General features: G+C 36.3%; 1 protein-coding gene across 1 annotated transcript in view; it reads right to left on the bottom strand.

The window, feature by feature from the left end:
* Positions 1 to 13866, bottom strand: part of LOC134586212 (probable cation-transporting ATPase 13A4) — a 63679-nt gene that overhangs the window by 19439 nt on the left and 30374 nt on the right. The window contains exons 16-20 of the mRNA XM_063441708.1: positions 11876 to 12029; positions 11042 to 11153; positions 10765 to 10889; positions 10094 to 10248; positions 900 to 1022 (exon numbers count right to left, since the gene is read on the bottom strand). Of these exons, the coding sequence (XP_063297778.1) occupies positions 900 to 1022; positions 10094 to 10248; positions 10765 to 10889; positions 11042 to 11153; positions 11876 to 12029 (669 nt within the window). The remainder of the gene's footprint in view (positions 1 to 899; positions 1023 to 10093; positions 10249 to 10764; positions 10890 to 11041; positions 11154 to 11875; positions 12030 to 13866) is intronic.

The raw sequence follows: 13866 nt of genomic DNA, 5'->3' as shown, positions 1-13866 counted from the left end.
CAGTAAAATATAGCAATCCTACATAGTGTAGGTGATAATGGTGATATGTTTATGATTTATAAGCTATGCCACACTTGCTGGGAACAATTGTATCAGAAATGGGTACTCTGGAAAATGATCTCCAACCAAAGTTCATAAGGACAGTACAGCAACAATCGAGACCATTTTCCCATAGATCAGTATACCAAAATATTACAGACGTTAATATGGTGATATCACACCATACAACAGAATGACGGTTTCATCAACTGAAGTAGGCCCAGCTGTTGATGTATTTTGCTATACAGTGAATTTGTCATGAGTTTTGAGCTATAGGAGATTGTGTTGGAATTTACTCAGCTTTAGTGTGCTATTTGCAACTGTGGGTGGACGTCACAGTTTTTTTTTTTCTGGGAATCCAACAAAATCTGAGCAGAAGATAACGGTCACATTTGTTATGGCTATTTTGCAGCACTGAATACAAACTCTCTAATTATAATTTTGCATGAGAAATATGAGCACTTTACATTTGCACATGTTTTTCTATAGACTCTGTATATGGCAGATGGTTAGAGGTTATTCCCCCAGATCCTAATTATAACATTCTTCACAGAGAAGCAAAACTCCAGGAACATAGCTTAATTCCAGAACATGCACATCATCATGTACAAAAAACGAGCAATGTTTTTGTTCATGTGACCTTGAACAGGCTCTGTGTGTAATATAATACACTTTTTTCCCCTTCTCCCTCTTAATATTATCTTGCCTGATAAACATACTGAAAATAAATCCACAATGTTCTATCAGCAGTCCAAGAGAATATGGATGGTGTCTTTATAAACAATATTAGAATACCGTAAGAGACATTATCTAATTGATCTGAAAATAACATTTTACTTTTTATCGAATATAAAACTTACTCTAGGTAACAAATCACAGAAGTGTTTTTCGAGAATTTCATATGTCTTTCCACTCATCGAAAAGTGATAATCTTTGCTGTGATCTTGGCTCTCCAAAGCATCTTCAACTTTAATGTAAGTATCCTGTAAGTGATAGTGATAAAGGATTGTGCTTTAATACATTTTGTAAATTGTGAAATATTTTTCTATATTTCTTTTTTACATTTTAATTATTGTACACATATCCATTGATAAGGAGTTATCCATGTTTTTATACACCTCAAATTCCAAGAAATTCCAGAAAATGTACTTAATAGTAATACTTGTTGTTCTTCTTAGTTGTTATCAAAGTTATACAAGATATTTTATTATAACACTATGTTTATGTGATGTATCTTAATAAAATAGACAGAAAATGTAGATGTAAATTGCTTTTTTTTGTCCCAAAGCAATAGAAAACTGAAATTTTATTTTAAATGCAGGAGTAAGATTTAAAGCAAAACTGTTATAATTTTTATGATTTGGGAAAATAATAAGATTGTATGTAATATAGCCTAGTTTTCAATTATTTTGTAATCATTACTTATAAGTTAATATGTTTTAGTGCACTATTTTAAAGTCTGAATCCATCCCAGTATGTATTTGTCAGATGTCCTCAGCTTGGACATGATGGTAAGTTTAATAAATAAGGATATAGACAAAATAGGAGAGCGCAGCTATGTTGATATATTACTCTATTAGTCTACCAGGGAATACTCCTTAGTGATGACTCCTCAATTTCTCCTTTAATATAAAGAAACCATATGTCTATATGTCTAGATGTCTTTCTTCCTTTTACCATTTTTGATATATATATATATATATATATATATATATATATATATATATATATATATATATAGAGAGAGAGAGAGAGAGAGAGAGAGAGAGAGAGAGAGGCAGTAAGGTGAGCACTCCAGAGGACTTGTTGAAACAATTTATTCAGTGAAGAAAAGAATCGACGTTTCAACCCTCAGGTCTTTATCAAGATACTAAACAGTGTAAAAGAGTGACATATATACCATACATCATTAAGGAGTAATCACTTACCCTAGAATAGCTGTGCACCCCCAAGCCATGTGTGAACGCTGACCTATAATTGAAAAATGCCGTGCAGGTCCCGTAAGTAAGTGATGACGTCAGAAAAAGTGCGACCGGAACAGGTCGTGAACAGGCGTCTAGTTGCCAAGGGAACCTGGAGTGAATGGTCTTACGTGATGTGTATAGAATAGCGTAAGTTAGAAGAGTATGTATGTTAGATAGGAATAGTGATGGAAATGTATACTGATATGGGCATGTAATGTTACATGGATCGATAGTCCACAGAGAAATAAGCTAAGCAAAAGGTGAAATGTGTGTAAAGTGATGGAAAAACGGATCTCTCAAATAGAAGAACCTGTTGGAGAACCTATATAGAAAGAGTGAGAATGTATGCATAAGTATTGAATGGTAAAAAAGGGGATATATAAGTGTAAAGAAATATATGTGGGATGAAAAAAAAAAATAAATAAAATACACGAGTGGGGAAAAGTGAAAGTGCAAACCTAATCAAAAGGTGATGATAATGAAAAATAAACATAAGAAAAAATAAATAAATAAATAATAAAAAATAAAAAAATAAAAATAAATATAAATATAAAAAGAAAGATAAAAATACAATAAAAATAAAAATAATAATAAAATTAAAATAAAAGTAAAAATACAAAAAAATGAGACTGAAAAAAATGAATATAAAAAATGAAAATGAATGTGGATAGAAGTGAGAATAAATGTGACAAAGAGGGGAGAGGCGCAGAAAGACGAAAGAAACGAAGACCCAGAAGAAGAATGGAAATAGAGAGACGGAGGAAAGAAAGCCTGGTGAATAGGAACTATGGAATACAGAAACAATATCCAAAGTGCAACAAAACCTGCTAAAATACGAAAAGCAGGACAAACACAGTGAATTTTTTTTTGTTTTGGACTAAAGGTAGTTAGATATATGCAACATGGTGCAAAAATATATATATATATATATATATAAATATACAGTATTGTATCCATCAATGGTATACGTGTTAGGTGCACCAGCGCGAAATTAATAAACATCACAACGATGCAGAGCCCAAGCAAATGCATGAGAGGATGAGTCCAGTGGACCAAGAGCAGAGTAGTAAAAGACAGAGGCGAAAGACAGGCCTAGGCTCTGGAAATAAACTATACATATAAACTGAAAAAATATTTAACGAGTATTCAAAAATGCATGGAGGGAGACGTATTCGTTGAGGCCCCTTGGGTGTAAAGTGTCCAATGTCTTGATCCAATATGCCTCACGCTGGAGCAGGATCCTGGATCGGTCACCCCCTCTAGAGAGCGGGGGGATGTGGTCGATGGCTATAAATTTGAGAGTGGGAAGCCGGTGGTTCATCTCCAAAAAATGTTTGGCCACCAGTTTGTCAGTCTTGCCATCCCTAAAAGCAGTCATAATTCCTGACCGGTGGCCTCGCATTCTGTCCCGTAGTGTAAGATCGGTTTTCCCCACGTAGTATAGTCCACATGGACAAGATATTAAATAGACCACGTGGTTAGTAAGACAAGTGATATGATGTTTAATGAGATAACGTTTCCCTGAATGTGGATGAGCAAACGAGGGGCCTGTGAGCATATGGCCACAGGTAACACAATTGGTGCATTTAAAGCAACCTAGTTTGGTATAGGTTTTGTGCGTCTCATATTGATCAGGGTAATCATTTTTGACTAAAATGTCTCTGAGATTCCGGTTACGTCTAAAGGCGATGCGAGGAGGATGCGAGAAAGCAGAGTGCAATGTAGGATCAGAAGCCAACAGGTCCCATCTTTTGCGAATAGCCTTAGCTATTTGATCACTGGCTGCTTTTATATATATATATATATATATATATATATATATATATATATATATATATATATATATATATATATATATATATATATATATATATATATATATATATATATATATATATATGTATATACTTTTTTAGTTTCCAGCCAAGTATTTATTGTCTATTTTGCCTTGAACAATTTTTATTATAATTGTATTTATCTTTCATGCCCCATAGGATCTTTGTATTCATAAATGGGCATTATGGTTATAATATTTTAGATTTATCTTAACATGATTGAAATGGTTAACTGTGTTTTGTCTGTGGACCAAGAATGTTCAGATATAGACAACACCCTTTATTGAATAATTAAACAGACATTTTACTAATTATTTAGACAGGAGCATATAAAAGCATGCCCCAATGAACTGTTACACTATCTTGAGAAACCCTGGTATTGTGGGCGAAACGCGTCGAAAGTGTGAACAGCTTCCTGCTGCCAGAGGTGGATGCACGTCTAACTGTCAGCATTGTTTGCCAGCCACAGCCTCCTCTCCGTTTGAATATTCATTTTATCAGCGCTGAGATCGGGTGGGAGTGTGCACTGATGGTAACGGCTGCCAAGCCTCTGTGTATTTTAAAGTTTATATCGTGGTGTCTTGGAAACGAGTACCACAACTTGCTGATGTAAGGGTCTTTAATTTGGGGGAAGGGTTTTGTATGTTAACTTGATTAAATTGCAGTATTATGCTATGATAGGTCTTTTTGTATCATTTCAAGGTTAAAAGCCCACAGTGCAACAATGTACCTACAGATGCTGTGACATAGCTGCAAGACTAATCTTAACCCTGTAAAAGATCATCACCCAAGATTTATTGGACCCTATAGCAAGACTTTTTATGATTATTTGAGTACTACACTTATGCTGGTCTGTTTTATTGTATTTTATTTTATTGCACTTGGAAGTATTTCCATGAATCCGCATTTATAAGTGTTTTACTTCAGATTGAGAGTGATCACCTAAATTAGGTTTTCAAGTATAGCGCTTACACTTTATTTTGTTAATAAATAAGCACTAGCTCTTGATTACCTTATGTTTGACCTTAGAGACGAAACGTTGAATGACCCCATTAAGATTCACTTACTTGCAACCTTGCAAGCAATGATCAATGTGACTGTGTCCGCCTCATTGAAGAAAGCGCTAGCATTTGTGCCCCCACAAATAGCTTCAGACAGAACCTCTACTGGGCCACCATGTTCTGCAGAGGGTTCGGAGGCTTCTGACTCCTCCAGAAATGAACACGCCCAATAAAGCGTTACTATTGGAAAGGGGATGCCCAGTAACCCTGGATTTGCAAGGGCAAAGCTCAGGCAAAATGCCCCAAACAGGTTGAACCCAAAAAGAAATCTATCCCTCTACCTGATTTTTTCAGAGGACGATTATGACCTTCTCCCACCACTCTTCATCCTGGATGAGTGGCGGGTGGATCATTCCTCCTCCGAGGACGAGACTGGATGGCAAAATGCTAACTTGGAAGATCCATCCTACTCCCTGGGGGCCATGGTCAACCCCTCCATACCAATCCCATCAGGAGCAGATGAAAAGAGTTTTCTGGAATCCTTGTGCCAACTCCTATATGACCAGCATGCTATACACCACCCCAGATCATCCGACTGGGTCCTACCGGATCACCTCATGCAATTTATATATTACTGGATCCATAAGCCACTGGACAGAAAAGTCTGCAAGTGCCTATGGGTGGAAGACCCTCGTAAGGGTATTGAGCGCAGTCTACCTATGGCCCAGGATAAGTGATTGGATATAATGGGGCCCTTGGCTCAAATGCTCCTGTTAGCCGATGAAGCGCTCACACTGGGTGAGCCCCTGGACCCATAATCTGTCAGGGATTGGGTCGTACGTGCAATATGCCTACTGGCCAATGCAAATGTGTCTCTCTGCACAGAAGGGAAGACTGTGCTTCTCCTTATGGATGCAAAATTATCTAACCTGGGGTCGAAGGAATTAGGTCCCTTGGCTAAGGGTCTTTTATTCTGAGAGCCTTTAATAAAATAACTACATAAGCACTATACAAAGGAAACATTCTAGGGAGAAAGTGCCAGGTTACTCTAAAGTAGGGGGGGGGGGGGGTAACCCACAGGATAAATATACTATTGACAAAAGAAAACAGAAGAGTAAACCGTTTAGAAGGTAAACCCTTATGTGCAAAATGTAATCCCAATAAAACTTAACTTTTAATATAATTCTTAAAATATTTTATAAAAATACTTGATCTCAGATATAGTATATCTACTTGATTTCTATAATAGGAAAACATCCTACAAAAAAATGATAAAGAAAGTATTCAATATAGTAGATGAGCAATCTAAATGAACATAATTAAACAAAAACTTGAAATAATTATGATAAATTATTAATTAAACAAATATCCGATATTTTCCTCACCAAACTCAGTGATGACTTGATAATTTTACCATGTGTTGCAAAGTGTGAAGCAAAATGTTAACTAAAAACTAAAGTAACTAAAAAGATAAAAGGTAGCATATCCAATGAGCCAGGAGAGGAGAGACAAAAACAGATTAGCAGATATAATAATAGAGCAAGGAAAAAGCCCTGCAGGGTAAATCTAAATATAGTCGCTTCCCTATTCTGCTGTGCCTTCGAGGGTACCCCTTAAAAAATGCTAGTCCCCCCTCCTCCTCTCAGATATACAGCCAATTACCTATAGAGAACAGAAAGGCTTTAAAAATTATCTCATAAATATAGTCGACTTGATGGATAGTGTCTGAGTAAAATAAATAAAGCAAATAAAACGAAAAGAGAAGGAGTAGAAAAAACGATATTTGAAATGAATATAAATATAAAAATAAATAGAGTATGGGTGATATTGTTGTATAATATTAATACATGTCATCCCTTATCTCTAAACCAACACCATACTAGTAATGTCCCGACGTGCGTTTCGCCGTTAAGGCTCTTCCAGGGGACTACATAAGCACGTTAATCTCTACACTACCCTCAATAAGGCACAGTCCTCCATGAGGAGGGTCTTTCACCAGAACCCGTCCTGGGTTTTTAGCAGGGCCGGCCAACAGCAGGGTTGTGCCGCCAGCTGCTTCTGGCCAGCGAGCTACCGTAGATCCCACTCTCCATCGTTCTTCCCCAGCTATCACTCATGTGCCTTTTAAGGCCAGAGATCTGGACATGGTAGAGGGAGTCGAGCCTAAGGCCATGCAAGACTGCCCACAGGTGAGCTATGTTTCTCAGTACCATCTCTTACATGCTGGCAAATTGTGTCATGAGAGTTTCGTATAGTTATAAATCTGCAACGCCTGAATGCTTTCGTGGTGTATAGGCATTTCAAAATGAAGGGCATTCACCTCCTTTGAGACATCCTTCAACCAGGGACTGGTTCACTCACTTGGATCTGAAGGATGCCTACCTATCTGTGCCGGTGAACCCTGTGAGCCAACGTTTCCTTCGATTTCTTTGGCATGGCAAAGCATGCAAATTCACCTGTCTTCCCTACGGTCTGAGCTCGACCCCTTGGTGCTTCACCAAGCTAATGAAACCCATTTCGGCTCACCTACGCTCTAAGGGAATTAGCTGCCTCATTTATCTGCATGACTTGTCACTCTTCAGCGATGATATTTCCAGACTGAGATCACAGACGCGCTTTGCAATCTCCTTACTGAAATCCCTGGGCTTCGTGATTAACCAGGAAAAGTCGTCTCTCTCCCCGTCCCATGTGGTGCAATTTTTGGGTTTTGAAATAGATGCCTCTTCCTGCGTCCTTTGACTACCACAATCAAAAATTTCAGCTTTCAAAAAGGAGATCTGGAGAGTACTACATCAAGATCAGATCACGCTCCGTATGCTGGCTTGCATTGTAGGTCTTCTCTCCGCCTTTACACAGGCAATATATCCCGGCCAGGCCTGGTTCCCGGACCTGTTGGACCTCACTTGCCAGGATCCCCTTCTGCTCCCATCAATGCCAGACCTTCTACTGGATTCAAAAGGCCAACAACATCCACTGGTTTTGCAAGGCCGTCTCTGCCTAGTGTCTTGGACTCTTTCCAGGGATCCTGGAACGTCAGCAGAATATCACAGGCAGCTAGAGAGAGACCACCTCTGGGACTCACGGGCTTCAGGGACTAGACGATATTACTTATCAGCCTGGAACTCTTGGTGCAGTTGGTGTCTGGAATGGGACACACCCCTCTACATTTTTTTTACCTTTAATTCCACGACCTTCCCAAACTTTGTGTGGTTTCTACTCTATCCCCCTATTCGGAGATTACTTATCATCTCCGCCCCTCCTCGTCAGGTGCACTTTTAATTTCCTACGTACGCCCTTACAAACCAGTCTCTACCACCACATTGGCATGATGGTTTAGGTGGTTGCTATCTTTAGTGAGTGTCGACCCCTCCGTTGGTGCACACTCAGAGGCACAGCAGCCTCGAGAGCCCTTCTGGCGGGTGCTTCACTTTCCGATATTCTACGTTCTGCAGACTGGTCACGAGAAGCCACCTTTCGTCAGTTCTATTTTCTTCCTCCTCTGCATGCCTCTCTGACATTGATTGAGAAGCATTAACACAGCAAAATATGAAGCCTGCTTCCATGTAATAAAATTGTATATTGTGCTAGCTTTAGTATACATAGAATCTTAATTTTATTAATTTTATTAATGACAGGAGGCGAATATTTTCCCACCCATTTTATTTCCCTTCCTTCTATAGGCAGTTGACTTTCAGGATAAGGTAGGTATCTATATCAATGTTATTGTCTGGTCGTGTTTAATCTTGCATTAGTATTTCTTGCAATTAACTTGCAAGGTAACCATAATTATGACCATAGTGGTGTGCTTATTCCTGTAAGGTTTACATGACTTTTACTAGTCCATTTCTTACATTAATTCCTTTTTTTGATTCTGTTCTCTAGTTTCAGTTTAAAGTTCCCTACAGATGCCGAGCTTGAAGCAGATTATCTGTCTGGTTGTGGTTTATTCCTTCCACCTTATCGTCATCGCCTGTTCCGTTCTGGTCTCTTTGGTTGCCTATCTCTGCTCTCTTCCTGTTTCGGATTATTTTGCAGCTTGAAAGAGGAAGTGACAACAGAGGAAGGGAGTCTTGTTGTCTCTGTTGTTTTTTATGATTGGTTAATCTGTTGCTAAGCAAACTTGTGCTGCTGTGGAGTTTAGTAAAGGGAGTTAAGCAAAATATTCACCTCATGTCATTAATAAAATTAAGATTAAATGGACACTAAAGCTAGCATAATCTACAATTATCTGCATATTTATGATTCCGTTTATTTTGTGAAAAATAACATTCCCTTGCAAACTTAAAAAAACCTAATGTAATTTTGAGATCAAAGTTATGGATTTTTTTGTGAAACCACACTATTAAGGTTTTTTTTTTTTTAAAGAAACACCAATATTTATACTACTGAGTATAACCGTTAAATGACAGTATTCCTGCAGTTTATTTTACTTGCAACATTAGTTTTATTTAGGTCCATTATGCTCATTGTTCTATATGTTGTGTTTGAAAGAAGCATTATATATATTATATTGTATTCTATGAAAACATAGCTTACACTAACAGATCTAATTAGTGGTGAATCCTTTCAAATAACATTGTGAGCATTGCCACCCTCTGCAACATAATCTAATTTTATCCAATTGTCTATCCACTCAGTTAGCCAGTGAGCTCATGAGATGCAGACATTTTTCTATAGAAAGAAACCCACTCTGAACTAAATTCATCCCAGTAGAGAATAAAAAATTAATTTTATACATTGATCTCACACCTGCCACTGTTGTTTCTTCTATATAGCTCTTTAAAGCAGTACATGTACATAACAAATGACAGATGATAAGCTTTCGTTTATCACCATTATACTGGATAAAATTATTTGGAAGGGCAATAAATAAAGATTCTATATTTCTATTAAATACATAAAGGGAATCAACACAGTAAAGGAGGAGACTATATTTAAAAGAAGAAAACTACCACAACAAGAGGACATAGTCTTAAATTAGAGGGACAAATGTTTAAAAATATCAGGAAGTATTACTTTACTGAGAGGGTAGTGGATGCATGGAATAGCCTTCCAGATGATGTGGTAGAGGTTAACACAGTGAGGGAGTTTAAGCATGCGTGGGATAGGCATAAAGCTATCCTAGCTATAAGATAAGGCCAGGGACTAATAAAAGTATTTAGAAAATTGGGCAGACTAGATGGGCCGAATGGTTCTTATCTGCCATCATATTCTATGTTTCTAAAGACAGAATACTTCTCCAACATACATTTACGTTACATTTCCCCTGTGGATATTCTAAAAGCTTGCAGGTGATAGATGCTGGAGAACAGCCTTCTGGACCACGAGCTTCAACAAGAATCACTTTACTGGTTTCTGGAATCATACTACAGTTTCTAGCAACAGTAGTAGCAGTTTGAATGTTATCACCTAGAAGTGAGGGGAAGAATATAGAGGATGTCAGTTTCTACTAATTTAAAGCATGTTCAATAATTATACATCTATAGACCTATGAACAAAATATCAGTTATTAGAGCTCTTTCATACTGTATTTTATTCTAGAGCTACACTCAAAATGTTTTTGTAAACTAACAAAAGCTACATGTATCCATATTGGTTCAGCAATGCCATATTGTTATAGTATCTAAAAAAAAATAAAATAGGTTGTAGTTAAAAGTACATTTTGGAGAACAAAGGTTAGCTATAAATGATAATTGCGAATAACAAAAATATCTCAGATGTTTTATATTAACCAAAATATAAAATAGATAAAACCAGAGTTACATTGACTGCTATTAAATTATCTAATCTGCATAATGGCATTTTATTTTTCTACTGCAAAGTCTAAGTAGTGTAAATAAATTAAAATTCTGTCAGAGTCAAACTTTCAAATCACAACTTCAATCTCATTACAGAAGTTATTTTTTTTTTTATTGTATCTTTTACCTGTGATCATTACAGTTCTTATGTTGGCTGCGTTCAGTTCCTCCAAAATTGGTTTTGTCTCTGGCTTAAGACGATTTTCTAATATCAGCAGACCAAGAAACTCTAAGTCAGATTCAACCTCTTCCCTTCAGAAACAGAATATAAAGTGAAACAGCAGTCACGAACGAAAGAATGTAACAGCTTTTGGGAAACAATAAAATGTAAGCATCCGAAGGGACATGTCTAATTTAGATTATTTTATAATCTCATTGTAATAAACTCTGTAATTTCAATTTACCTTTCAATGCTGTCAAAATCATCACAGTGCTCAAGAATCTTATATGCCACACCAATGACACGCAACCCCTGAAAAGTGTACTGTTCAAGTACTTCGAAAAATTCAAATGGCACTGTTGGGAAAATAATTTCATTTAAAAAAAAAAGCAAACACATTTCCCCACTTAATTTTATTGATTTAAAAAGAAAATAAGCTAAATCTGTGCAATGACATTCAATATGTATGATTTAAGAAGCACGTAATTCGCTAACTCAAAAGTGCAAAAGTATACATTTGTGCATAAAACAATATTTAGAAAACCCTACAACATTAAACTAGCTTGAAGATAAATAAAAAAAATCATTGATTTTTTGCAAAAAGTGTGGGGTATATAAATAAGTGATTAAATGTTATCTGTTTACCTTTTTATGTGGAATATTCTTCAGTTTCAGCCGGGTTATACACTGAACCATGGATTGTTAAAAAAATATTGTGGGCTTGAGAGGTTTTGGTTAAAATAACTGAAAGTTTTCTTTTTTTATTGAATGCCTTTAGATCAAAATTTTGCAATTCTCTAATAATATCCTAAAAATCGACAATTTAGTGAATACCCCAAAGGGTGTTTCAGCCAAGTAGAGGGATTGTTTCATGTTTTTGTTTTTTAATTTGTTGATGATTCTAATTCAATTAACCTTATATGTTATCAGGTATAATTACCGTACTGCAAAAATTGTGTGGAATGCAATATAGAAGTACTATAGAAGACCTTTATAGAAGATATTTCACTTTCACTTTCAGCACAAAACAACACCAGCATGTTCTACAAGCATTAAAGAGTTAATTAATCCATCTTGCCTGTTTCTGGCTTGCAGAATTTAGTCACCATCTCTGGAGCCCCTTTCATGTACACAAAAAGTTCTTCCTCTCCAATAACTTTGGTGATTACAGACATGCGCTGCAAGCCTGATGAGAATGGGTATTGGAACAAAACAGTGACTCCTTGTATGGTCTGTAACCAAAAAAAAAAGGTTGCATAACTTTTTAAACAGAATTTTAATTGTTGTAATTATTTATTGCTTTCTGTTCATTTTAGTAAACTTTATTGGTCACGTTCAATAATCTCTAACAATATGGAAATAAAAATTGGACATTAACTGGTTGCAAGAGAAGTTACTAGATTCCAAATTGACATGGAACATTAGCTCAAAGCACAATACGATGATCCCTCTCTCAAGGCAGCATCCAAGGTCCAGCACCATTCTACAATGTCAACTCCGAATCCAACCTAATTTCCATTATCTCTCCTTACCTCTCTTTATAGCCCTATGTATCCCCACCAGCCATTTGTCTCTCTATCCTCAGACCTTCCTCGCCCCCTTGTGTGTTCTTTATTACACTCTGTGTTTCTCTCTTCCCCATCACCCTATATTCATTGGATCTTGCCACCTGAAGGGATTTGGGGCTAGAGATCCCCACATCTGAATTTCAGACCACTAAAACTACCCTAACAACACCTATATTTGAATTATCATAATCTCTTTCACTCTCTACATGTTTTCTAATAGTTAAGCCATTCACAATCAAATTGCTTAAAAAAAATAGGGTCAGCTTTACTCACGATTCTTTGAGTACATTAAAGGTTCACTCTGCTTACTGAATAGCAATTCCTACTTTGACGTCTATTGGAAAAATGCTATTTAGTAAGTGTAGTAAACCCTTTAAGAATCCAGCCCTTAGTGCACTTCCTCCTTATCTCCCCTCACAGATTGTTAGAAGAAAGCCATGAAGTTAGACCTGCAACAATTGTTGCAGCATTCAGAGAATAAGAGGTCACCATTTGCAGACTATCTAGAGATGCAGAGGTCCAAAATGGACCACAAGCAAATAAATTAACTTATCTGTAGGATGAAAACCTATGTTGAGGAAAGGGGAATGTAAGTAGGGCTTAATGTGTTCAAATTCATTTTCAGTTGTTTTGCATTACAGAACAAAAGTTATCAAGAGAATAAATGTTGTTGATAGGAAATAAGAACTTTCCATTTGTCAATGCTGACAGCCTATTAAATTTGGATTACGTTTTGGCTTATTCAAATATTAATGGACAATATAATAATAATAATAATAATAATAATAATAATATGTTATTCACTAATGGTATTTCACATTTCTGGGGAAATGCAGGCTATTTTTCCAATTTGGTTATTTTGACACAGAATTTGAAATTGCCATCCACATTTCCTAGCTTAGTGGGAAAAAAAAAAGTACAGACTCTACACTATACATCATTTTAAAAACTATAGTAAATCTGTCTTAAAAATAGAAATACAAAGCAAACCTATTTTTATGCGAACTAATCTATTTTTAATGATTTCATTATTCATTCACTGGTATTCTGCATGGTTGACATTAAAGGAACAGCTAATTAAGCCCAATACCCAGATTTTCCCTTTGATTTATTTTTATAAATTTTTTTAGCACCAGGTAAAAATTATATTAAAATGGTATTTAATGGTGTCTGTATTTAATGGTGTCTGTATCTAATAAAAAAAAGAAAGTAAAGAAATTGCTTAAAGCCAGCTTAAAAATACACATAGACAGACATAGCATTTATTAAACAGGCTAAGCATCTTACACACAGAAATTGGATACCTTTTTTCCAGTGCTATTCCTGCTCTAGGCAAGAGTAGAGAAAGTGTATCTTAATGCCTGTCACCATTTTTTAAAAGCCAGTGGATACTTGCTAAAGTAAGTGTCTCTACTTTTAGCAAGTAGTGACGACTGATTAATGTCTGCCAATTATACAAACAGGGTGTTACCAGCAACTGCCCACTTATTTACGAGCCATT

The sequence above is a fragment of the Pelobates fuscus genome, chromosome 2 (genome assembly GCF_036172605.1).
Source record: "Pelobates fuscus isolate aPelFus1 chromosome 2, aPelFus1.pri, whole genome shotgun sequence".
Taxonomy (NCBI): Eukaryota; Metazoa; Chordata; class Amphibia; order Anura; family Pelobatidae; genus Pelobates; species Pelobates fuscus.
This window is presented reverse-complemented; position numbering and strand designations above follow the sequence as displayed.